At 48.4% G+C, this 24502-nt stretch overlaps 12 protein-coding genes across 12 annotated transcripts; 7 read left to right on the top strand and 5 right to left on the bottom strand.

Moving 5' to 3' along the window:
* The first annotated feature begins 63 nt into the window (after positions 1-63).
* BJ212DRAFT_419850 (uncharacterized protein) lies at positions 64-3837 on the top strand. Its single transcript, XM_041343155.1, has 6 exons — positions 64-634; positions 695-1012; positions 1067-2826; positions 2878-3225; positions 3273-3635; positions 3692-3837. The coding sequence occupies exons 1-6, from the start codon at positions 187-189 to the stop codon at positions 3743-3745; spliced, it is 3291 nt and encodes a 1096-aa protein (XP_041191106.1). The 5' UTR covers positions 64-186; the 3' UTR covers positions 3746-3837.
* A 91-nt stretch (positions 3838-3928) lies between these two features.
* On the bottom strand, positions 3929-7172 carry BJ212DRAFT_1464231 (uncharacterized protein; the record flags this gene model as incomplete). Its single annotated transcript, XM_041338954.1, has 7 exons — positions 6939-7172; positions 6753-6886; positions 6457-6692; positions 5963-6406; positions 5751-5911; positions 5481-5702; positions 3929-5437 (listed from the first exon to the last, which is right to left on the bottom strand). The coding sequence occupies exons 1-7, from the start codon at positions 6987-6989 to the stop codon at positions 3929-3931; spliced, it is 2757 nt and encodes a 918-aa protein (XP_041191105.1). The 5' UTR covers positions 6990-7172.
* Positions 7173-7196: 24 nt separating this feature from the next.
* BJ212DRAFT_1367319 (uncharacterized protein) lies at positions 7197-8888 on the bottom strand. The gene is made up of 7 exons (XM_041336136.1): positions 8459-8888; positions 8253-8394; positions 8137-8204; positions 7994-8083; positions 7874-7945; positions 7638-7822; positions 7197-7586 (listed from the first exon to the last, which is right to left on the bottom strand). The coding sequence occupies exons 1-7, from the start codon at positions 8493-8495 to the stop codon at positions 7479-7481; spliced, it is 702 nt and encodes a 233-aa protein (XP_041191104.1). The 5' UTR covers positions 8496-8888; the 3' UTR covers positions 7197-7478.
* A 2120-nt stretch (positions 8889-11008) lies between these two features.
* On the bottom strand, positions 11009-12077 carry BJ212DRAFT_1301141 (uncharacterized protein; the record flags this gene model as incomplete). The annotated part of the gene is made up of 5 exons (XM_041333088.1): positions 11009-11156; positions 11401-11475; positions 11577-11647; positions 11760-11812; positions 11915-12077. 5 exons carry the CDS (start codon positions 12075-12077, stop codon positions 11009-11011), a joined length of 510 nt encoding a protein of 169 aa, XP_041191103.1.
* Positions 12078-12911: 834 nt separating this feature from the next.
* Positions 12912-13215, top strand: BJ212DRAFT_1275843 (uncharacterized protein; the record flags this gene model as incomplete). Its single annotated transcript, XM_041331244.1, has 2 exons — positions 12912-13056; positions 13106-13215. The coding sequence occupies 2 exons, from the start codon at positions 12912-12914 to the stop codon at positions 13213-13215; spliced, it is 255 nt and encodes an 84-aa protein (XP_041191102.1).
* Positions 13216-14365: 1150 nt separating this feature from the next.
* BJ212DRAFT_1275863 (uncharacterized protein) lies at positions 14366-14618 on the top strand (the record flags this gene model as incomplete). Its single annotated transcript, XM_041331245.1, has 2 exons — positions 14366-14450; positions 14515-14618. Coding segments are annotated over 2 exons (189 nt in total), but the record flags the coding sequence as incomplete, so codon positions are not given.
* A 1473-nt stretch (positions 14619-16091) lies between these two features.
* Positions 16092-16675, top strand: BJ212DRAFT_418910 (uncharacterized protein). The gene is made up of 4 exons (XM_041343150.1): positions 16092-16145; positions 16196-16219; positions 16278-16370; positions 16430-16675. The coding sequence occupies exons 1-4, from the start codon at positions 16139-16141 to the stop codon at positions 16525-16527; spliced, it is 222 nt and encodes a 73-aa protein (XP_041191100.1). The 5' UTR covers positions 16092-16138; the 3' UTR covers positions 16528-16675.
* Positions 16676-16777: 102 nt separating this feature from the next.
* BJ212DRAFT_1367303 (uncharacterized protein) lies at positions 16778-17344 on the top strand. The gene is made up of 3 exons (XM_041336135.1): positions 16778-16841; positions 16892-16946; positions 17004-17344. Exons 1-3 carry the CDS (start codon positions 16799-16801, stop codon positions 17101-17103), a joined length of 198 nt encoding a protein of 65 aa, XP_041191099.1. The 5' UTR covers positions 16778-16798; the 3' UTR covers positions 17104-17344.
* BJ212DRAFT_1367299 (uncharacterized protein) lies at positions 17345-19581 on the bottom strand. The gene is made up of 8 exons (XM_041336134.1): positions 19286-19581; positions 19050-19232; positions 18506-19004; positions 18324-18431; positions 18124-18269; positions 17899-18049; positions 17594-17820; positions 17345-17543 (listed from the first exon to the last, which is right to left on the bottom strand). Exons 1-8 carry the CDS (start codon positions 19529-19531, stop codon positions 17475-17477), a joined length of 1629 nt encoding a protein of 542 aa, XP_041191098.1. The 5' UTR covers positions 19532-19581; the 3' UTR covers positions 17345-17474.
* Positions 19582-19623: 42 nt separating this feature from the next.
* Positions 19624-22033, top strand: BJ212DRAFT_1367296 (mitochondrial small ribosomal subunit Rsm22-domain-containing protein). Its single transcript, XM_041336133.1, has 7 exons — positions 19624-20058; positions 20105-20375; positions 20422-20555; positions 20608-20789; positions 20850-20990; positions 21054-21537; positions 21592-22033. Exons 1-7 carry the CDS (start codon positions 19674-19676, stop codon positions 21894-21896), a joined length of 1902 nt encoding a protein of 633 aa, XP_041191097.1. The 5' UTR covers positions 19624-19673; the 3' UTR covers positions 21897-22033.
* A 75-nt stretch (positions 22034-22108) lies between these two features.
* On the bottom strand, positions 22109-23543 carry BJ212DRAFT_1516794 (ribosomal protein L1; the record flags this gene model as incomplete). Its single annotated transcript, XM_041341682.1, has 5 exons — positions 22109-22528; positions 22579-22699; positions 22772-23209; positions 23259-23441; positions 23487-23543. The coding sequence occupies 5 exons, from the start codon at positions 23541-23543 to the stop codon at positions 22461-22463; spliced, it is 867 nt and encodes a 288-aa protein (XP_041191096.1). The 3' UTR covers positions 22109-22460.
* On the top strand, positions 23450-24470 carry BJ212DRAFT_418774 (uncharacterized protein). Its single transcript, XM_041343149.1, has 2 exons — positions 23450-24237; positions 24289-24470. The coding sequence occupies exon 1, from the start codon at positions 23671-23673 to the stop codon at positions 24235-24237; it is 567 nt and encodes a 188-aa protein (XP_041191095.1). The 5' UTR covers positions 23450-23670; the 3' UTR covers positions 24289-24470.
* The last annotated feature ends 32 nt before the right edge of the window (positions 24471-24502 follow it).

Genomic DNA, 24502 nt, shown 5'->3' with positions numbered 1-24502 from the left:
GCTCCGTGATCATCAAGTTTCTGCAAGTTGAAGATTTAGACAGCTCTGAGCTGTGAACTCAATTCCAAGTTTCATATTCCTGTCACCGGCTTCACCCTCGCAGTTATATAGCTTAAGCGGCGGGAGGAACTTGGTTTTTTTTTTATCCGGTTCAATATCCAACTGGAGACTTTCTTTCCTACTGTCATGTCCAATGTCATGTCCTACACGACCCGTAAGGATTCTGCATCATCTATCAACGTTGTCTTACCCTTCTCAGCTGCTACTTCTCTCAAAATATCTCCCAATCTCGAGGCCCTTCTCCAACACGACGAACTTCCCCATGGTGTTAGCGGGTCGCCAACTAGTCCATACCATTCTATCTCGCACTCGTCTGGATTTGCTGTCAGTCTTGCACCACCACCACCCCGGAATACAGCGAACAAGGTAGTTAATCACGAGAACCGCGTCAAGAAAATCCGGCGGAAGAAGAGTAACGTTAGGTCTGATTCTTGGCCAGACGCTCTACCTGCCATGAATAGTCCTATTGTCGGTCACTCAGGCCCCGCATCCTCTAGATCTGCTACGCCCAATCCTTATATCAAACCAACTCCCGTCGTACCGACTATTAATACATTTGATGATAGAGAAGCAGGCAAGTACTTCTTTTGACTATATCTGGACAGATAGCTCACGTTAACTCGCACGACAACAGGTCCGATATCACTTCTGTCACTACAGAATGGCCATGCCAATTCCACCGAGACGATAGTTTCGCTTGCACACAAGAGTGAACCAGATGTCTACCGCGTGCACACTTCTGACTCGCCGGTACATCTCACAACTTCCTGTCGCTCATCGCCTACTTTGCACAAGGTTGAGAAAATCTTTACAAAGGGGCGAGAGTCTTTGAGCATTCTCACAAGTGCTGCTATTCCCAGCAGCATAAAGCCAAAACAGGACAATCACGTTGATTTCCGGCCTCATCGCACAGAGTTGGCAGAGTCTAGCGCCTATCAGTCATCTCTTTCAGGTCAGCTTCTTTGAAATGTTACGGTGAGTTGCTAACGTTAGTTCATTGCTGTAGTACCCCAGGTGCGACAGACGCGAGGATCAGGATACCGAGCAATGTCGCATCAACTATCCGCATTCGGGGATGCAGAGACAGCCTCAATTTCTAATGCTTCCCTTCGGACAACTGAAACGCGGCAGTTCTCTCCTGTGCAAACCAAGTCTCTCTTCTCGACCGGTACAGACATGAGCGTCAACTCGCCTTCAGTTTCATCTACCCGCTCCCTCTCCCCTAAATTTGGTTATTCCCCGTCAGCAGCGGTCATATTTTCTAATTCATCAAGCACATATCACGCATCTTCATTGCCTCATTTACCTCCCATATCCCCGATCGAAATGCCACTTCTGCCTTCGGTGCAGAAACGAGCAAGTAATGACCAGCAATCATTCATTGATTTTTTCTCGCCTTCTTCCCCAGTTTCCCAGCATATGCAGGACGACCCATCTATCATATCCGCTCGCCGTCCATCTGCACCAGCTATATTACCTTCAAGCATATATTCTAGTACTTCTTGTAATTCATCTTCGAACGACCTTCCTAGCATGGTTTTCGCCCCGGCCAGTCCTACTTCTGCCGCTAATGAAGCTCCTGATTCCCCACAGCACTCGCGACCGAGCTCTTCAGCATCCTCATACTCAGACGTTTCGGCAATGATATTTGCTCCCACGAGTCCTACTTCTGGTCCGTATTTGTCGCCTATTTCCTATCGCCCTAGTTCGCCATGTTCTTCGGCGACCTCGCTTGCAACACTTGAGTTTGCACCTCCTAGTCCGGCATTCCCCGGCCCCGATACCAAAGATACCTTGAAACCACCCATTCCAACTACTCCAAAGCCTCCGTTCGAGAGAAGGGGTCGCAAAGCCCGTTTCCAGAAACGTTCTTTTTCGTCTTCTCCTCAACCGCCTCTTCGTCTCAAAGTACCCCTACCACCAACGACCAATACGCTTGACGCCAACGAGCGAGCTGATCTCATACGAAGAAATCGCAAGTTGGCGCAACTGCTAGGACAAACCCCAGCGGTTGAAATGGCTGCATCGGAAGTAGAGGAGTCACGCCTATTTAAGATACTACCACAGCCCCCCTTCTCTGCTTTTCTGGGATCAGCGAAGCAGAAGCAGAAGCATCATCGTCATGCAATGTCTGTATCTGTTGCCGTGAAGACCCCCGGGTTTAAATCGGGACCGTCATCGTCATGGCAGGTCATAGACTACCCATCAACACAGAGCGGTCGCAGATATTCCACACCCTACACTCCACGTAGCTTTACGTTCTACCTGGATGATTCATCGGAGCTACCAGCCACTCGCGATCATCACGGCTCACATCGCCATTGGGATCCGCAGCACCAATATAGTTCCCCAACTTCTTTCATTGATCTTTCAGACGAAGATAATTCACATGATGCTTCGGACGCGATCAGTATAGAAATGCCGAACACGGCAAACGGTCGCCGAATCTTCCATCATTCATCCTCGACACCATCTGTGGTGGAGACCTTTACGCCCGAGGAACAAGCCGAAGCCGAGAGAAGAAGAAAGCGTGACAAGCTGGCTAAACTCCACCGTTTTCTTGGCTCTCGCGTCCCTACGGACTTGGTCGTTGGTCATATAGCTGGTCCGTCTTTACCTCCATCGTCGATGACTGTGGACGGCCGCGATATGTGGCTTTACAGGCGAAGGAGCGGTTCATCTGCCCCATCGTTCGAGCCTGTCAAGACAGAGCTTGACGACGAGGAGAAGGCTTTGAATGTCAGGCGTGCTCAGAAGATGGAAAAAGTTTGCTATTCCTTGTTGCCCTTCATGAGAAAGACTCATCATTTTAACCAGCTTTTCGGGATCCCTCCTCCACAAACCTTGTACCATACTCGCCAAGCTCCTGCAACAGTGGTCCGCTCTCAACCGGCGTCCCCTGTAGCATCCCTTATGACTCCGACCTACACACCCGCCAATGTTCCTGGTTTCTCTCGGCGTAATCCAAACCAGTCTGCGTACACAAAAGGGAAGAAAGTGCATCGCCCAGGAACTTCGGATTCAACTACGTTCCTACTGCCGCTCAAGACTTGTAGCTCTCCAGAGCCTGTTCAAACGTCTGGCTATCAGGATGCGCTCGCACAATCTTCTGTGTACATGAACTATCAGCATTCTATCGCGTCGCTGACAGACATCATTGACCGAGTGAGTGGACAGATGTAGAATGATGTATGTCGCTCACCATTCCAAAGGATGACAGGGCGTCTCTTGCGGAGCTTCATCGGTTCCTCCACGGCGATGTAGTGGATTCTCCAACTGAGGAACAGCCCTTGCTAGAATCTCATAGGATGTCCGGCTCGTCGCATTCATTCAAGTCAGAACGTAGACTCTCGTTACCCACACGGACATCCATGGCGTCGTTGATAACCACTGAGATACCCATGCCGTCGCCCAGGGGGTCATCTGACTTCCAGTTGCGTAGGCGACGAGCTGCTAAATTGACGCATTTCTTCGGCGTGGATTATCGTGAGCTTATTCATGATATTTTGGAAAGCATTGAGAAGGGCGTGGAAGAAGAAAGGAAGAGAGGGACGCTTCGGCCCGAGGAAGTTGAAGTGAGTTCAATCATATTGAATGAAATTATCCACTGACGATTTTCTTGGTACGCTAGTCTTTGCTGCATAAGCTTCATGATCTTCGGACGAGACAGGATGGGTTTTTATAATGATCAGTACTATAACACTCCTTTACCAGTTTTAACTTTTATGTCGCTTTGTCATGACCTCTTGCATGTGATCTTTCTTCAGTTCGAACCTCGACGGTCCAGACAATGAATGACGGGTATTGACCACACATGAAAGTAAAACTTGTAATCTAGATATGTAAGATGCAACTAATTACAGGGATATCATAGGATAACTAACTCTCCATCACACGAATGACACCAAAATATGTGTGACTCGTCCATAAACTGTGGCCGCCGGTGTATGTGCTGTGAATGCCAGGAAGGAGAGTCAGGCTCCCGTCCCGACGTTCCTTCGTTGCCTTGTGGAACAGGGGAAAGCTGTCGCGACGAAGGATAGCCACCAGCTGATGCTGCGACCTCGCTATCAATGCGCGCTTTTAACATACCAAGACTAACTTGACGCTTGTGACGAGTTTCGGGTGAGAGTCCAACGTCAAAAACAGTCCGCGGGGAAGGCGGGGCAAGATTGCTTGATCTGTGAGAGAAAGACCCACGTCGTAAATCGGTAGGATTAAAAGTACGACTGGAGGGTCTGACTGGCACTCCGGGAGAAAACGGTCTTGAGGTTGCTCTCGACGTGGAGCGCTGTTGTGCGAGCTGATCTTCTAAGATGCCAATTTGCTTCTGCAGGCTATGCGACTTTGCCTGAGCTTCGAAGACGGCAGTCTCCAAAGCGCGAATTTGGGAGTTGGCATTGGAGAGATCCATAGCATGTTGGACTCTGTGTGCACCGACCATCTCGTCATCCAGTGAACGAGGAGCAGCCTCGTCTGATGAAGAGGTTCGAAGGTGCTCTATCTCATCATCCTTGGCGTTCAACTCTGTCCGTAGAGCTTCATGCTCGTAGTTGGATCGTTCAATGAAGGCGCGGTGTTCCTCGTCAAGGTTCCTATATGACCGAAGGTCCGACTCCAAGCGGGACATTACTTGTGAGTGCTGGTCGGATTCCGCGGAGAGGCGGTCAATGATTTCTAGCTGACGCGCCTCGATTTGTCGCAGCTGTGTACGATCCCCCTCCAAACTGAGCACTGCCGCTTGCGATGACTCTAGTTCAGCCTGCAGTTCGGCATAGCCCTGCTGTAGCTCAATGATCGATTGCTGCAGTGAGACTTTGTCCTTCTCATACATCGAGTCTGCTTCTTTGTGAACTCGATCCGCCTCGGCCTCCCGCTCCATCGCCTCGCCAAGCGCATTTTCGAGCTTCGAGATGAAAGTATCTCGTGAATTCTTTTCATGCTCAAGCTTGTCGATTCGTTCCATCAAATCCATTTTGGTGGAGGTAAGCTCCACAAATTTGGGTCGCATCTCGTCCAGAGATTGCATTAACCTTGTTCCTTCTGTTTGCAGATCTTTTTGTGTCCTCTCGGCTTCTTCAGCTCGCCGATTGGCAACCCTCAGGTCGCTATGGGCATTCTGAAGAGCACGGTCGCTCGACGATAACTCCGACGCGACCTCACCAAGCTTTTGCTGAAGCTGCTTGATCGCGCCTTGGTTGAAGTTAACCTGAGACTGGAGTGACGAGCGCTCTTCAAGCAACGCATCGCGATCTTGGTTGGCAGAGTGGACACACTCTTGGAGGGATAAGTGTTGCTCCTCGAGATTTGCGTGCTTAGCCTTCCATTCGGTTTCGCTATCATTCCGCAATTGAAGCTGGGACTGTAGTTCATCCTTCTCGTGTTTTGAGTTCGCGAGAGTCTACTTGTTCGGTGAGTACTAGCGGATGGAGAGATAAATGGCTACATGCCTGTTTGAGCTTAGAGAGCTGAAACTCAAGCTCTTCGGCGCGATCCTGAGTGTTCTTGAGTGACTCCTCCAGCCGTTCGGCACGATCATCACTTTCTATTTGCTCCTCGAGTTCGCGAACGCGTTGTCGATGCTGTTCGGATGTAGACCTCACTTCCTCCAGAGAAGCATTGAGAAGCTGTAGTTCTCTTTCCTGAAAAAAGTTTGAGCGAGGCACTCTTGTTAGAACAAGATTGCTCACTTGATCTCGCGACTTTTCAGCCAGGTCTCTTTCTCGTACTAGGGCTTCTTGTAACTGCATGTTGAGCTTAGAGGAACTGCTCTCCAGGTCTTTGACGCGTTCGTCGAGCGACTGCGATTTTTCGCGCTCAGCATGGAGCAATTCACCCTTCTCTTGTGTCTCTAGATTCAAAATATAGTTAGACGAGAACGTCATCGGGGTAGTCAACATACCCATCTCGAGCTCCTCCAGGCGAGCAACTGAAGCCAGCAATGATGTCTTTTCTGAAACAAGGAGGGAAATGGTTTTCTGGTGGTTTTCATCCTGCTCATTGCGGCGTTTAGTGGACTCCACCTCTTTAGAGTGACAGTCTTGTATTTCAACGCGTGCTGCACTGAGCTGGTTTGAAAGCCTCTCGGCCTCTTCCTTGTGTAAATTCGCTATGCGGCTGTGATCATCAAGTTCCTTTGCATGACTCCGGCGAAGCTCATCAGCCTGCGACTTCAATCGCAGAATCTCTGCTTGACTTGAGCGGTGCACGTCTTCCAGTAACTGCTTCTCTTGGACCACCACCTCTACACGTCTCGACGTATCTTGAGCACGCTGCTGTTCCTGATGAAGCTGAAGCTTAAGTGTGCTATTTTCTTCTTCGAGCTTCTTTAGCTGGGCTTTGGCGTCTGTGACAACGAATGAGACTCAGCCGGCATCATAATATACACTGACGTGCCTGTCCCGAGTGCTTCTAGGCGACTTAGCGAACTCCGTAAGCTGCTGTTCTCACTTTGAACAGAAGCAACTGTTGTCTGCAGAGATGTCACCTGAGACTGCAACGCATCAGCTTGCCCAGAAAGAAATGACGAAGCAGGTGCATATGGCGGCAGATCATTGGAAGCTGTCGAGCGCGGCACGTCCACCCTAGACAGAGATTCGATCCAGTTCGCGTCCGAATCTGCTGGTGTGAAGCTAAGGAATGATGAAATTAGTTTGAGCGCGCGATAAACAGGTGAGAGATCGTAGACATACAGGTCAGCAACATCATTCTTGGTGTCCTCCGTAGAGGGTGCAGACTCTTGTAGAGCAGGAGTGAATGACCTCGACGGAGGTGGACTTGCTAACGCGCCGCTGCCAGCAACTTTCTTTCGTCGTCGCTTGTCAAGCTACAGAAATACATGAGCCTGTGAAATAACTGAACCTTCCGAGGACACAAACCAAGGCCTTTGCCCGAGCAGCCTTCGCGGCGCGATCATCATCCTCAGACATCTGTGAGAGGCTGAGTTAATCGTCAGTAGTAGCCAACCTCGAATGAGCAATGAAGGGAGAGCAATTCAGTGAAGCGCAGCGGTAAGAAACGTTCGTGTTTGAGATGTCTGCTGCAATTGTAGACTTTGTCGCGACTTGGACACGTTTCATAAAGTTACACGCCCGCAGCCTATTACAACTTCGGGCAACACATTCAAATGAATAATAGGCTTCTACTACTACTTATCTCCTATAGGCCATCCTGAGTTTCTCGATTCACGCACGACAACAGAGCAATTGCAAGAAACCCGATTGCAAGGCCTAACCATATGGGAGGAACACAAAATGTTATTGGATGTTATAATATACTGCATCATGTAGCACTAGTATATATGGTCTCAGACTTTCAGAACATAGACCCGTAAAAAGATATCCTTCACCAACTATGTCAATAGATAGAGACGAGAAACGTAAATCAGAGCAGATTACCTGCAACAATCATGTTGCATGTTAAACAGGAATTCCCTGTGGCTGGCCAGAATACGCTGGCTGGAATTGCTGGGGTTGCATATGGACAGGCGTGCCACTGTGAGTACTATAGGTGCCTAGCTGCTGAGGCTGCGAAACAGGCGTGCCACTGTGGGTACTATAGGTGCCTAGCTGCTGAGGCTGCGAAACAGGAGTGTACCCTGTAGGAGGAGCGCCCGAGTACTGACTCAGAGGAACCTGCTGTTGTGCGGGCCACGATTTCTGCGCAAAGAACGTGGCCTCTTTGACAGAACGCGTCCAGACATTATTGCCGCGACTGGATCCAATGATGGAAAACACTAGCAGTACGCAAGTGTAACCCAAGACTAAAATGACATCGTTAGGTAAAGACTCGACCTGAACCGTGTAAAACTTACATATGAAGAAGTTTAGGAATGCGAAAGCCTCTACTGCCTGCAGCTCCATGCAATACGCGTTGTAGGTGGGATCTAGTGGTGACTGAGCATGATAAAAAATGACATTTGAAATTCACGCACCCGTAGTATCAACACAACCTCGAGGGTAGTAATAGTTAAAGGTGGTGATAGCTTCGCCGGCAGTGGCAACCCACAGAATCGCAAGAATGACTGTATATCAAAAGGATTAGACTAGTATGCATTATTCCAAATATACTACATACAGAGCCACGAGAGTTCGAAGACAATCATAGAAGTGAACGCTCCACGTCGTGTAAAATCAATGATCAACCTGTGGACAATTGAGATGATCAAGGTGAGCAGACAAAGGCATACGCACATGATTGGAATGGTAACAATTGTCAACATAGCGGTCGCAACGCCCAAAGCACTGAAAATGAAATAGAAATTATCTGGCACAGTCAACGAGAGAAAATAGGCATTGAGGCCTAATCCAATGAGGGAGAAAGCGATGGCGAGTGCTATACGATCACATTCGAAAGTGAGCTTCTAACAAACAGGTTCAGAAATTTATTGAGGACTTACAGAAAAGAGTGATACGAGCCACGGAGAACAATCCCATATTGAACAAGGTCTCGTTCAAAGGGAGGTAGGGACAGAGGGACGTAAAGCGAGATTCTCCAAGCTGAACGTTGAAACTTATATTTGGTAGACGTTTCTCAGATCTTGCAGGAACAAAAGTAAGTAGTGCCCTAAACAAGGTCCCTTGGCAACTCTCTCAGGTCTGACAGAACGTATCAAATCGTTAGCAAGCTCCGCTTCAGATCATCCAAGTACTTACGTTTATAGCACTGGTTTGATCCAATATTTGGTCGGAGCCTTTGCATACACGATCAGGCACTCGATACCTAAACTTTGTGTGCCCTTCCGAGTCGACAAGTGCTTCCATCCAGTAAGGTACTTGCTTAATTGAAGCTCGAGTCTAGTCGAGGTGCGATGGTTGTTTTTGTTCATGCTGGGCAGATTGAAAGTTTCGGAGCCTATCATTATGGGTGTGGGTTTCGGTTATACTTACATGATGAGTGTGCACCTGGCCGCTCATCGCCGCGAATTCTGTGCCTGTCGGCAATATTCAGTGATCGATAAGAGTACTGGCCTTTCAAACATAGCTCCTGCGAAGAGGGGAATATATCGGATGCTCGTGTGCGTTTCACGCTTTCCACCCACGCAGCACCAGAACCGATAACCCCAATGGTATGACAGACATGGACCAAATGTAACAAGCGCTCGAGTATGGCATCATGTGCCGTGTGTCCAAGCCTAGACTGATCAACATCATCGCTGATAGATTAACATAAAGGCTATGCGACGACTCAGTTTCATTTGTCCTGTCTTGATTGTGGCGGTTTTTAGGTATTCTCCAACTTACCCAAGTCCCAAGCTTAAGGTATCCTATAGTAGGCCTTTGCTGGTCACTTTGTTAGGTCCTAAGGCGGATCAAAGTCGTTGAGTTTAGTACAAATTACGGGTGTGCCTAGACCACTACCGTAGCAGCATTTCAAACTACTCATGTGCAGTCTGCTCGTCTCCCCCAAACCCATGGATAAGGATGCAATTACCTCGCAACAAGAACGGGATTCTGCTCACATGTAAGAATACTGAGATCCCTTTTTCGCTGCTCAGGTGCTTGACCGCATGCTTCAGTCGACAGCAGGCCAGAGAAGGGGTTCGGCTAGCCGAAACGTTGCTGGACCCACTAAAGTTCCAAAAAATCTCTCACAACTTTTGTTAAACCCTTATATAGAATAATAAAACACCCGCCTCCCCAACGTTGCATACTATCATTCCCCGTTCAATAATTGCTAATATGCGAAAAGTTCAATAACAACTCAATGTCGTGCTCAACTGGCATTGAAAAAGTTTAGGCATACGCAGAGTACCTAGAAATGATGTTTCGTATAACTAGAATAAAAGATTATTGGATGTTGCGAGAGTGGCAATTTGCAACCTTCGCCCAACACAAATCACTCAGTACGACTGGACAGGAGAGATGCACAAGTAATTCAATCTCCTCCTCGGCACACACGGCATTTGCTTTCTGCTCGGAGGTCACATCGTGTTGCATCATTCTCTCCGATGGCACCACACCGCAGGAAGGCAACCCAGCCAAAAGCCGAAGAAGATGCCACTCGCGAGGCCAGCATTGCGGCTGCTATCCAGGCTGTCAGAGACTCGGAGGGTTAAAAATCCCTTGGCAGCAGCTGGCCAGTTTAATTTGCCATACCATTAATACCCCTCGTCGGCATGCGCAAAACCTCATTTGAGGCCCCACAAATTTTAACAGCTACTTACCGAAGGGCAGGAAGAAACACTACATCATTTTGATGACAACCCTGACCCCAAGAAAAATCCACGGTATGAGGGTCGCGAGTCACGGTAATGCGGATTTCCGACTTGGCGACACAGTGCAAGTGTATGCAGGACATCAATTCTACTCAGCAGCCTATCAGCGACACCAGTACAATCACAGTAATCATTATTATATGAACTACGATACTCGGTGATACTGCTGTATCAACCGTTTTCGAGCCTTTCACGATGTGTGCACTTTGACAGAGTTTGAAGGCTGCGGCTGAGACTGAAAGTCGACTGTACCGCGACTGTGCTGAGGCGTGACAGGACGTGACCAAATTGTGGTTTGCTCCAACGTCACACGTCATCCTAAAAATCAGTAAAATCAGATCCATGTAGAGATACGAATCTATGATGAGGCGAATTTGTGAAAGAATATGTGTGATGTGGTTGAGGAGCAACAAAAAAAATTGCATATTATCACAGTAATCCCTAAACTACCCTGGACTCCGGTTCATATGGGTCGAGAAGTATGGCAGGTATCTTCGGAGATTAGTGGCAGAGCATCCCAGGAATATCGACAAATACCTCGCCTCACCCAGGGGCTGGACCAGTAAGCGGATAGGTGGTATTCTGCTCGGGGCCGTGGAATACTTGTGTTCACATTGGGTTTGCTTCCAAGTTTACTTCCGGGTTCTAGATGACGGGGGTGCTGATGAAGAGTGCAATCACATGTGTGCACAACTTGTTGCTGTTGGGCCCTGCAACCGTTAGTACTGTTGTTCATGTAGCCTTGTAAGATGAGCTCCTCAAGGGCAGTGGACCTGTCCCTGGGTTGTATCCAAATGGCTGCGCGCTAGATGTGTATGGCATACGCAAAGGCTTGAAGATAGGCGCGTTGGACATCATGCAAGTGTCGATATCGTGCAGGCTGTATTGCAATGAGTGCAGAAAGGTCATCGGGTACAGGTTTGATGGAAGTTTCCGATACCTGGTCGAGGGAGAACCGAAATTGTCACAGATAACAAAGATGTCCAGGCAGCGACGTCGATAACCTTGGTCCTCGCTGACAGAGGCAAATCCAGGTTTGGGTAGAGGCGATGAAAACTCGATATCATGTAGGGAAACTTGTCGGGAGGTTGGCCAATGGGATGCTACGGGTCTGCATGATTTACTTGGGTCTTGCGAGCGTGAGCTTTGAGCTCTTGGTTTGAGCGATCATCAAGCCCGTCGGAGGCTCCCCATTCTCCCTAATCGCCTTAATTAGTGCTGTTGTTCAGAATCGACACATACACGAACGCATCAGAGAACCGTGCAGGTATCTTCTGCAGCCGTGCAGAGCTAGGCGTACCAGAGTCTCCAGTTGAAAATAGAAATTATTCGCGCGGTTTCGTTCAGCTTCGTTTTAAGGAAGCCGCTGCTCTTGAAATTTTGAAAGTTCAAAGCTTGATCATGATGACACAAGGGTGCACCAAAACAACAAGCTCATCGAAAACGGAAAGGTCTTCGATGTATAGGTTGGTGGACAACCCACCTTGAGTTTTTTCATGTGCGCCTTGTTAAAGAGTTTCGCCAGGTATGCAATTACTTTGGGGAGTGGAGTGTAAACGAATCGCTGCTTTCCAGCGTGGGACAACCATTTTGCTCGGGTCAGACGCTTTCAACTTTATCCCTCAACCTAGTACTCACCAGAACCGGTCACCGGCGGTTCCAAGGAACTAGCTTGGTCCATGTGGAACCCCAGTGATTCGTCTACTCTTTCAGTCAACGGGTCTGTGTACTTCCATCTAGGATAGTGCGACTCAACGCATACTGTGTGTCGAAGGTTAGTGATGGAGCCCTGTACTTCCATCTAGGTCAGCAGTATTGCAATTCACATCACGTACTGCGGCGTATACACTAGGCTGACGAACCACTGTCTACCTTCTAAAGGTTCTACTGCAGGAGACCAACCTCCTGTACCCGGTATCACGGTGTCTCCGAGTAGGTTTGGAACTTCATGCTACTGTATTGCTGACATTAATGATCCCGCCTGTAACATATCTGCCTTATGAAGCAATCGTAAAGCGCATGAAAATGGCAGTCAAGTACTCCGGTTGTACCTCTTCACCAAAGAAAGATTCCAAGTACGCTGACCTTTGTCCAGAATACCCTCAGGTCAAACACAGATACAGGGTAGAATCCAGCACGCCTAGTAGCAGTTTGGCCGCATTCTTACGACATCGCTTGACCGATAGCTCCAGAATGCATAACCCAGAGAACATCTATGATGAGTACTGCCTACCTCAGAATCCTCTACAGGATAGAATGCATACCGTTCATTGTCCGATTCTGCAACTGCGGAGAACTCATAGTGAGCGACTTTGATGTTACGACTGCGCTGGCCATTGGCTGCGAAATAAGCAATTGGCGTATGTGCTTCCTCAATATAAAGAAGACCACTGGCGCACTCATAAACCAATTCACCCCCGGTTTCGAGTCCAAGTCTGAATCATTGACCGCCATGTCACGCTACGCCCACGACCAGAATTACTGCAACGGCAGGAGTCGCCGCAGCGGTCAACAGCATGCGCATGGTCGAGGGAATGGGTATAACACACAACATAGACAAGACGAGCATGTCGCTTTTGGCCAACAGAGCGCACCTCTTCAACCTCGTGCGTCTATATATGTTCACTATGTGATGATGTTTGATTTTTCTCCCCTCCTAGACTATCGCATGCAGTTGAACAATTTTCTGCAACATAGATTCAGATCTACACAAGACCTCCGGCTCGATAGCTCATCGACCGGTCTCGAGCACGCACTGTGGTGGACCGTGATCGTATACTGTCAGTTGTTTTCCAACTACTTCTTGATACATACTTAATTTATCCTTAGTCCGAGACTGTGAATATGGCAGAGGCGAGGGGGCAACCAAAGGGTCTGCCACAGAAATTGCTTGTCAGATTGCTCTGCAAGCCCTCATGCAACCAGGAATTGGCCATTGAGTTTCTTTCATTGATTTGCCGTTGACTGCTTTTGCTGCTTTGTTGTCATCTCACCCTATCATCTTGATCACAAGACTGTCTTGGATTTCCTGACAATTTGCTTGCATGCTTTTGTTCTGGTTCTGTCGTTTGTGATCAGTATTTTCAGTGTAGTCCCCTACTCGTGTTATGTTTCTTTGTAGTTATCGAGTCTATCAGAATTTCTAATGAATATTATGAGGGCGTGAATAACTGACACCAGTGAAACACGTGGCTGTGCTACTCCTCGGCTTCAGGTTGGTGAGAAGAACCGCCGTGGCCCGAGTCGCTTCCCGTTCCCGTACGAACTACCGTGCAACAACGTGTAATCGTTAAAGCCATAAATGCGTATTCCACATGTCTGCTTTCCACCGCACAGGGAGTGCACGTCTGCCTGGTGCCATTTTTTGATCTTGTTATTGCGCCCTGAGTACATATGACAGGCGTAATGGGCGAAAGTTTCAATAACAGATCCAATCGCAGAGGTTCCTGGTAAGGTCCTCTAACACCGAACGGGATCAACTGACTTATCACCGGCTCGTAAGTGCAGTTCAGAAGTCTGGTTTACAGACCATGTTGCTCCAGTTTATGATTAACTACGCCCCACAGTCACTTGTTCGAACTTCCCTCGTACCCAGAGGAAATGTGCATCATTCATTCCGAGCTCGGTTGTAAAGCGCTTAGAACGATCCACTGCACAAGATAAATGAGGGGCACATGTCACTTAGTCCCTCGCATCTTCTCACTGAGTCGATCGTCATTGCATGCAGCTCGCCCTATTTCATGCATCTTGGGAATTTTTGGTTTTCCGCCCATTATTTTCCTCAACGCCGTGATCATGAAAACATTATTCTCCTAGCTCCATCGGGCATTGCCTCCACTCAACACCGTCTCTCTTTTTCCAAAGTCTCATGAAGCATAGGTTTCAGTGGTATAATAACTGCTAGTAAGTTCAGGTATGATCGTCAATTCAAACATTCGCAATGTCTCGAAGCAACCAAGCTAATGGTTTGTCACAGTCCTTTGCAATCCTCTGCCTCAGTTGACGACGTTTAAAGACGCTACAAATGCGCTCAACAACTGTTCGTACAATTGCCTTGGTGATTCAGAAGACTTACTGTATATTTCAGACTTGCAGTCCATCGGACAAAGCTCCGCTCTGAGCTGGATCGATGTACGAGACGGCCCTACGCATCAGTACATATGGACGTCAACATGTAGAAGCAAGTTTTTTTTCGTCCTCGTATCCGCCTATCAAACGTCTCTGATCCGCTATTCAAGTTTCCGGAATGACCTATGGAGTCGGCTCGGGGTCTCACAAGCACCAAGCAAGGAATGTGGCAGCCAGTCACGCCCTGACTGCATTAAGGTCTGATCAAGGCTAAAGTACAAGTCACCGCCGCGGAAGCTGACCCCCCGCATGCCAATGTGGCATTAGACGAGTTCATATTGGATTATCTTCATTTGTTCGCTTTTTCATTTTTTTCTTGCAAGTTGCGCATCCCTTCGAGTTCTGCATTCATCCTCATGTATTTTTATTCATTACCATCCATCATACGTACTTCAATGGACGTTCCTGTACCTGCGTCGTTTTAGATTATACACGTCACTCATCTTATCTAATCTGTCTCGTTAGAGCATATGTTTCAGGGTCTGTAATCAATCCTGTCTCTTTTTCTCAAAAATTTGTTCTTCCCAAGACGCCTAGTAGGTGTCGATAAAACCTCGACGCATAGATATTTCTGCCTTATCACACAGCGCTTGCTGCTGACCTGAGTACTACACTCCGTCTCCCATTCAGACCATCACGAGTGGGCATGTTGCTTTGCAGTTTTTCATCAGATTTGAACCCTGCTATGCTGGATACCTACCAAGACACCGGAAGCCTCTATGCTGACTCCGGGTCGATCACGGCGATATTACTTAGCTCCTTCCGGTCAATATCTGAATTCCTATGTCGTATCAAAGTGGTCGTCGAGATAGACCACAACGAAGGTATCTTTCTACACTGCGGCCCTTCCAGGTCTTGGATCGACGCCCACAACAATTAACCTTTCAACATTCACAGTTTAGAGATACTCTTCTTTGCCAATGATTTCCTATCGACCCTGATCGACCTCCATCAGTTCCCAGATTCGTCACATGTCGGTGACTAGACTTGGGCCCCAAGTATGATCGATCTGCTGTCGGACTTATGGATAGAGTGCCGACCACAAATCTCCGCTGTATCTGTTCGTCCCTTGCGCGTGTGTCATATGGCCACGCGATTGTTAAGTTTCTCTTATCTACATCTGCTCCGAACCTCTCTCGAGCGCGCAGAGTCGCCGTGGCCACAAATTGTTGTTGGTTGCACTGCACTATAGCATAATGCGGACCGCATCTGAGTTGTTTCCTGGTTCCGCTACCTCGATATGGGTTAATAACCAGGCTATCCGTTTTTGCTGGCCTCCTACGCATCCAGATCGGCATTCAAATTGGACCGGGGCGTTGCGGGCGTTTTTTCGCTGTTATTTGTTTGACAGTAATGCATATCAGTCTTGGTGCCGTTCTGTCTTCCAGGGACTCTGCATTCTACGGTCGAAACAATAAATGAGCGTTGTCGCAAAAATGGTGACGTTTGCCTCGGTCTTCAAGAGCACTCGCCCACGGCCTCTGAAATAAACTACAGTTATGTTTATCCTGCGCAGTTTTTCTGATTGAATACGACGGGACTTTCTTCGTTGTGGCTAAGGGAACCGCGGCCATTCGGTCTCCCTGGCCAAATGCAGACAATATCGGTATTCACTTTGACTGCCTCTCGTTGGACCTGCAGATTTAAATATGCGTAAGTTGTGGTACAGGACAGACACTGAAGTACTCTTCACTTTGCCAACTTTACAAAATTGTTATCTGTCGCCTGCACATAATGTCGCGTATGTTATCGCGTCTGGGTTGCCACTGAATAATGCTGACATTTCTTCAGGTTATACTATTGCCCTGAACAACCGCAAGTCCCAATCTTTGCTTCATTAAAGTAAGGAGACTCTAATTCTGATATTGTAAAGACTATCAATCCCGCCGCAAACTTCACGCTGTCACCTGGGCTGAGGTTCAGTCTGGACCGCCGCATGCTCTCTCATGGACATTGACTTGCAAAGGCACGTGTCGTCCATCTCTCGAGATTGAATAATTTTGTCTAAGACGTCATCATTCACAGTGGAGGGCGAAGTCGTCGGTACTGCGACTGCGAATCAGAAGAGTGTCGCCAAAGAGGAGGCGGCGCGGATTGCTTGTGAAAGATTGGGCATTAATTGATATTTCTGCTTGACACTATATTGTACAATAGCTTGCTTCTATCTGCTACGTTGCTATAAACATTCATCTGGGTCAACAACGGCGCAAATACTTGGTGTGTTCATTTGCGAGAGGCGTACCGCTAGACTTCCGACGATATACATTTGCACGTGTTGGCTTCTGACCCGAGGCAAACTCATAGCCGCTGAGTTTGATTTTCTCTCCCAAAAAGGAAGACGAAGTTGTTTTGTTTGTTTGGAATGGCTTGTACGCTTCACGCAAAGCCATCATCATGTTACGGCGGTTCACTCCATACATGGTCGCAGGTTTAACAGGTATGAAGTAGAGTCACCTCAATCGCTCTCATTAATGTGAAACTAACCAGGCGTCGCTTCGGGGGTTTACGTATTCAAACCTCTTTTCGAAGAAGCTACTGCGAAGTGAGTTCGCCATGCATATTATGGGATTCTATCGCAACTTACAATTGCCATCATCAGCCGAAACCCAGCCTCTCCTGTGAACATGTCAACAACATCACCCGAGGTGCTAGGGAAATCCCCTGCATCTTCGCCGTCGCCGCATTCTTCGGCAAAGTGACATTACACTGCGCTAGCACAATATGGAATAACGTGCAGCAGGGTATGCGCCCCTGAAAGCGTGCCCACGCGCTCTCTAATCAATCAGACAGGTGTGCCAGTTATGGTCACCGCGGAGAACGGCGGCCGTACGATCGCCTTGTGCCCAGAAAAGGGGTGTAGACAGTCTATGAGACATTTTCATGTATTGTCTTTGACGATTAGTAACGCGTGAGCTTCGCTGAGCTCCATTGACATGCGCTGGTGTGTATCACGACATGTAAGATGTGTGTTTGTATCTCCGGTCTTATTGGGGGCGGGGATCCCATCTAACATATGTAAGGACGGAACCCCGGTATCTCCTCAACCTAATGTCTAACCAATACTTCGGTATCACCGTCGATCAACGTCCATTCTCATTGACGCGTTACCGTTAGCGTTCGCAGCACGCCGCTCCCATATCTAATTTGAACGCGTGAGATCATACAACCCATAATACAGGGATGGCGCACCTGCAGCACGGTCTCCCCAAGGAAGATCATCTCCTTGCGCGTTTCTTCAACGATGAGGTCTTGGATCTGGAACCATTTCTCGCCCTCGCCCCCCCCGCCAGCGGCACGGAGATGAACTTTCCAAATCGTGTTTTCCTTGTCGCGAGTAGTTCCGGCAACTGATTCGTGGGTTACATTGGCGATCAGATCATAGACGGTTGGCGGATGCGTTGGTGCTGCATCCAGATCTATAGCGCATAAATCGTATCATCAGTCATTGGTTGCGCTAATGCGATTATCACGTGAGTATGACTCGAAGCGCTCACATTCACGGAAATCAACTCCTCTGAGTGGGAATGTGACGATCGTCGGATTTTTCTCCTCGACGAAGGCGTTCTTTGTAAATCGCTTATAGTGTAAAATGATGTACTGTGGGAGGCGTTGACACTTGTACCTGCGTAACTGGCCAGCAGACTCCTACAAGCGCCCATGTATTCATAATATATTAGTTCGGTTCAATAAAAAGAAGCGGAAAGCAGAGCTAAACTTGCCTGTGTGGTGACTCCATCATACTTTGCCAGCACAGAATGGATGCTGACTTGTGGAATGATGTTCTTCTCGATCGTATCTTGGAAAAGAGGAGGTGGGGGAAGATCAACCGCTAGAAAGAGAAACGGCGACACAGTAGCCTTGATGTCTGACATACACTATTATGAATAAGGGTCTAGGTGACCACCAAAGTCGATCCTACCTCTGTCAATATCAAACTGCGGCTTCTCAGAACCGGTAGAGTCCGGACGAACAACGACCTGCTGTGTCTCCACGCGGAGTTCTCCTTGAAACGTTGAAAATATAATACCTGTCCATTTCATGTATCAATTCGGAGGCCGAATGGGGTAAAACAGCAGGCCAGTCGGTCCGCACACAACGCACTCGAATTTCTTCTCTTAGTTCCACCCATGTCTTTGTGTAATCGGTTGAGTAACCAGCCGAGAAACTCGACAGGATCACCTTGTTGCTCGAGTCGGAACTTACCCGCACTAGCGCGGTTGACCTCTTGGAGAAACTCGTGAGGGCTAACCTGGCTTTTGAATAGCCGAGGATTCCATATTTTCTTAGCAAGAGCGGCAAATCGCTTAACGAGTTCAGACTCCTTGCCCCGAAAGGAGGACAGAAGGAGGTAGTCCCGTAGAGGAGGGATGTGCAGGAGGGAATGTATGATAACATTCATGTGGTCGTTTCGCTTGATATTGTTTAAGCCAATATAACCAGAAAGATAAGGTTTTGACGAGAGGTCGTAGGAGGGTTTCAGAAGATGGGATGGCGAGGAGAGGGTGGATGTTGAGGCCATCGTGAAGGATGGATTGAGGACAAACGAGATGTCTTCGAGAGATGGGTCAGAGACAAGATAACCATCTGGAAGGACATACACCTATGTGACATGAGTCTATGTACGTGTGATTATCATTCGGCTTACTTTTGTTGTCTCGAGGTTGATAAAAACATGGTGGTCATCATGAATGGAGTGCGCATAGGCGTACGAATGGCGACCTCGTCCTTGGAAGTACTTTCCACAGACTAGACAGCCGTATGTGTTGATGTTTGACATAGACACGGAGCACACTTTCTCAAAGTCAAAGTCGAGTAATGCTCGATTGATCTAAAGGCCTTGTTAGCGAATATGTGCACAATGGGTTTCATTGAATGACGCACTGTGTCAAGGTAAAGGTCTGACGCTCTAGGTTCATTGTTCGACTGCCCCAGTTCAACCCCGTCTTCTAAATCATCTTCATCTTCATCTTCTGTAAGTTGTGCTGCTCCAGTAATATCCTCCATGCCGTTTGACGGCTCCGCGGAAGATGTACTCGCCTGGCGTTCATCATCTACTTTTGCCCGTTTCGCAGGACGCCCACCAAAGCTATGAGAGTCATCTGGGATAACTTGTTTCCTGCTGGCCATTGGGATGGACGCGTCTGTACAAAGTCTGCAGATGACGCCTAGCTGAATTCTACTTCCATTACATAATCACACAATTTCGAATTGCGCTTCACCGGGTGAACTGAGTGTCTGGGCTTACTTCAACTTTTCAAGGACTGCTAGGATGCTTCGAGGTACATCCACTACTTTACGCATCCTTGCGCATAGTATTCGGCATGATAGCCCTCAATTCTCGACGTCAGCAGTTGCGGCATCAACCCAGCCTAACGCAGCTCTAGACCTCGACCCAACGCTAAAGGCGCTTTTGCAAGACATAGATATCTCTTTGACGAGCCATAAGCACGTAGTGACAAAGAGACTTCCACGCGAGCTTGAACCTGTCGCGATTGAATATCCAGAGGAGACCGAGGACGCGAAGGACTTCGTTGAAGGTCACTCTGAACGAAGCGAGCACCGCAAATCTCCTGCAGCGCTGTTTGGAAGCAAAAAAATTGGTGCTGTTGTTATGCCCACTGAATTACAAAAGTCAATCACTGCTCTAATAGATGGTTTGTCGGGTAAAATCAGTCTTTGCGCATTCTAATCACTCAACAGCTTCTGACAAGGTACAGCTACATAGTGATGCGACGCGTCTCTTCTTTGATGAGAGTGAAGGATGGGACCACTCGTACGACGTGAAATACCGCTCTCGTAAGCAAGGGGCGCGACACTCAGACCGTGACGGGACAGCGTTCGCGTCGGTCGTTCTCCCTGCACATTATTCTGCCATTTGTGCTGTGCTCCACCACATTAAGCACAGATTAGGTCCACAATGGAATGTGCAGCGTGTCATAGACTGGGGCTCAGGTGCAGGCAGCGGATTATGGTGCGTCATTAGATGTTTGCAACTTGTAAATGCTGAAGAATATCAGGGCATCGATGAATACTTTTCAGAAGCTTACTGGCGCTTCCGAGGAACCGCACCTCTCCACATCCAACATCTTCACATACCTCGGTATCGACAAACGCGACGGACTTGTTGCAATAGGCAAACGTCTACTGAGAGGTGACGTATGCATGCTACATCTCGCTGCGCACTCACTAAATTAATGAAACAGATACAGACTTAGGCGCCCTCAGTGCAACTTGGCAAAGGTCTTTCCGGGAAGATGATATAATTAAGCGAACGGAGGGGCATGATGCTCTCGCCCTGTCTGCTTTCATGCTTTCAACTCTACCGACGCCTCTCGCGCGGAAGAAGTTCGTGAAAGAGTTGTGGGAAAGTGGAGCACATACCATCGTGAGCTTTCATTTTGTCCCTTCAATTCAGTCGCTGTCTAATACTCCTGAATTATTATAGGTCCTGATCGATCACAAAACCAAAGCTGGATTTCAGAACATTGCAGAAGCACGCGAATATCTCCTCGAGATGGGGCGTAAAGAACTCAACGACCCAGAAACTTCAGACTGGCCTGTTCGCGGTGCCCACGTTGTTGCTCCTGTGGGTGTTGGACTCCTCGATCCTCCGATGTGTCATATTGATACTTTTGTCTTCCTGCAACAGTGTCCGCACGATGGTTCTTGCCCTCTGTACTCTGGAAAATCCGTGAGCCTAGTGTGTGGCTTCTCACAACGTTTGCAACGTCCGTCCTTTGTTCGTCTTACAAAACATGTACGTGAGGGTCACGAAGATATCGAGTACTCTTATGTTGCAATTCAACGCGGGCCGCGTCCAAGTACAGTGGGCGAAGGCATCTCCACACAGGTGAGGAGTGTAGGACGCGTTGGCGCTGTGGGTCGGGAGGAGGCAGAGCGGATCAGGCTAAAGGAAGAGAGGGTGACAAAGGAGCTTGTGCTTGATGCAGATCATGTTGAGATGAGACATGAAGCTGAAGCAACCGATCACATTCCTGCAGAAATTGTGCCAGCTGAAAACTCAGAGGAGGTTGAAGCTGCACTGCGAAATGAGGCATTCCATTGGCCGCGCCTCGTCTTCCCACCTTTGAAGAAGAGTGGGCACATCATCATTGATGCATGCACTGCGGAATGTTTGTCGCCATTCATCATCTCTGGCCCTAAGACTGGTCTAACATATGATACAGGCAAAATTATGCGTCTCACTATCCCGAAATCCCAAGGTAAACAACCATTCTATGACGCGCGGAAATCGTCCTGGGGCGATATTTTCCCTCATCCGCCAAAAAATCGTCCACAAGAGAGGTTCCAGTCTACGCGGGAAGGTGGGTCGAGGGGGGATGATATTGGAAAGAGGGCCAAGGGACGTGACCGTCCGAAAGGCGAGAAAAGTTATTCAAAGGTAGAGGAGGTGCTGAAGGAGAGGAAGAGGGCTTCCAGACGCGATCATGCAGTGCAGAAGGAAGACTTCGCATTGCTAGCCGAGCAATAGTGTAAATCTTTTTTCTTATCTGGATCTCTTGCATTTGCTCTGCTCATCTCCACTCTCACGTTACTACACCACTGCAAACCAGATGAATCTAATGTATCGCCAGTATCATTGCTATCGAACTTAGTGTTGCTCCAGCCAATCGGTTAGGAAACATGGTGAGTTTACACCTGGATGCAACTTAAATGCAGTGGTCTGCTTCCTCCTATCAACTAGCTACCATCATCACGCTGTCAATCAGTCATTATCGATCCGCGTACATCTCGGAGAGTGTTACACACGCCGCCTCAACGTGTTGTGTGATCGTACCATGGGACAATTAATGCGTGAACTGTCTAGCCTATCTCTCTGCCCTTCCTACAAGGAGCCCCAAAATGTAGGATGGCGGTAGATTCACTTCATGAAACATCTACCATAGAACGTGAACGCACTTCTGAATGGTTGGTGACAATGAAAAGGTGATTTGTGCAAGGATGCGTAAGTAGCACATTAGCGGCTCTCAAGCAGAATATTTGAAATCGGAACTTTCATTGTATAGTAGTCTAGTAGCCGATCAACACTGCTCTATCAAATGTCCGATATCTGGATGCTGGGCGCCTGCGTTGAGCTCAACATTACACGTGTGATGGCATTGACTAGTCGCTCAGTCAGCACCGGAAAAGGTCAAAGTGGCAGAGAAACTCACCGGGCTTGACACTCTTGCTCTTTCCCTTCTCCTCGGTATCTCTCTGGTTCCCGGTCACCCGCTTGACAGCGGTCACGAATTGCTTGACGTTTTTAACTACGTCTTCTATCGGAAAGTGGAGCTGTCGGTAAATAAATGTGTTTAGACATGGCAGATCACGGCCATCGGACGCGGCCTTGACAAAAATACTGACCTTACCAATGGGCATACGAATGACGCCATTCTTGTCACCTTTCCACTCTGTAGTGCCAGAAAGTCGCCGCAAGTAGCCGGCAAAATCATCCGTAACTGTCCCTCGACGCTCGGAAGGCATCAAACCACGCGGGCCGAGGATACGTCCGAGTTTTGGGGTGATGGCCCGAATGAGGGCTGTGGAGCATAGAATGGTGGTTGCATGATGTTTGCCGCTGATTATACCATCTGCTAGCTCAATTCCACCGACAATGTGTGCACCTGCGCTCTTTGCCTCGTCTGCCTGACGGCCCTCAGCAAATACAAGGATGCGGTCTTCGGGCCGAGCTTTAGTTTCACGATGGAGAGCAATACGGCCCTTTGGAATAATAGATCCGCGGGACATGGCAGTCTTGATTACCAGCTCGTATGTAGCATTTGCTTTAGCAACTTCAACCGCCTGCCGAGATCTTTGGTTAATGAGTTGTAAGAAGGCTCGGGGGACATACACGGATCACGTCAATAGCGCTTTCAAGAGTCATTTTCTCATTCTCGTATATGTGCTTGCGAGCCTTCGCTGCACGCTTTCTTGCCTTTGCTGCAAGGGCTTTCTTGGAGAGCACCGGAATCTTTTTCGTTCGCCGTAGGGCTAGGATAGGTGTTGAAGAAAATTCTCGAACGAGGGCTGGGCGCTGCACAACTTCAGATCAGACCATTTCAGACAAGTAGGTACTTACTGGACTAAGAACTGAATGGCAACATTGCCGACAGAGCAGCCCAAGGGAGAAGGACATGTTCTGTTCAGTCAGCACAGTTGCCGGTTGCTCTTGAGAATTTCAAGTAAAGCAGCCGTGGGAAAATGAACAAAGTAATGAAATTTGTTGGCCTCACCGTTCACTTCACTGTCGCGCGCTGCAGGTCATGTCGGTCTCATTTTTGAAATCGAACAGCAAGCCGTTCCAATTGCGCGGAATAGTTGCGCGGCTTTATTCAACTCGCAAGGGCGAGGTGTCTTCTTCCGACCCACAAAAAGATACCATCCGCCGTTACTTGTACCCTCCGAACATCCGCAATAAAGCCTCTCCTACTGGTACATGGCGCCCTGATGTCGCACGCGCTCTCCAGCGCGCGATTCCCTCTGTGCAAGCGCACGAGACTATTGAGCGCGCTTGGCTCCTCCATCAGAGACACCTACGCAAGAAACGGGACGCGGAGTTGCAGCGCAAATTTAATTGCATGAGACAGGCAATGCAGGAACTGGAAGAGATTGACTCGAGGCTGTTTAGGGAAGCAAACAAGCAAGAGGATCCAAGAGCGAGGAGCTTGGCTGAGGTGGAAGCTATGAAGAGTATGTCTGAACCGGAGAAACGAGCTGTCGAGTCCAGAGTGAGGGGTTTGTTCCCTAGAGAACTCCGCATACCAACAGATACACCGCCGAAGAATGGCTGGCCTAATGAATGGAGGGCATTCCAGAGGCCCTTGGCATGAGTATGTCCATCACTTTTGGTGTAGGCAGATATTAATTGCATCATCTCGCAGGCACAGTCACAGGACGCTTCCATCGTTATCAGGAGGTGCATACGTAGAGCATGTGATCGGTCTCTTTGTTTGTTGAGACCTTACGATGTGCCATATATTTGCCGGCTACGAGTGCTCACAATTTTGTCAGGTCTATAGGAGTTTGTTATGAATTTAGTGGGTCTCAACCACTCATGACGCATTTATCGCATATGGCGCTTTGTCGGACATGCCG

This window comes from Suillus subaureus, assembly GCF_016647635.1.
Source record: "Suillus subaureus strain MN1 chromosome Unknown BJ212scaffold_24, whole genome shotgun sequence".
NCBI classification, from domain to species: Eukaryota; Fungi; Basidiomycota; class Agaricomycetes; order Boletales; family Suillaceae; genus Suillus; species Suillus subaureus.
Note: the sequence above shows the minus strand (reverse complement) of the source record. Positions and strands in the feature narration are given on the sequence as shown.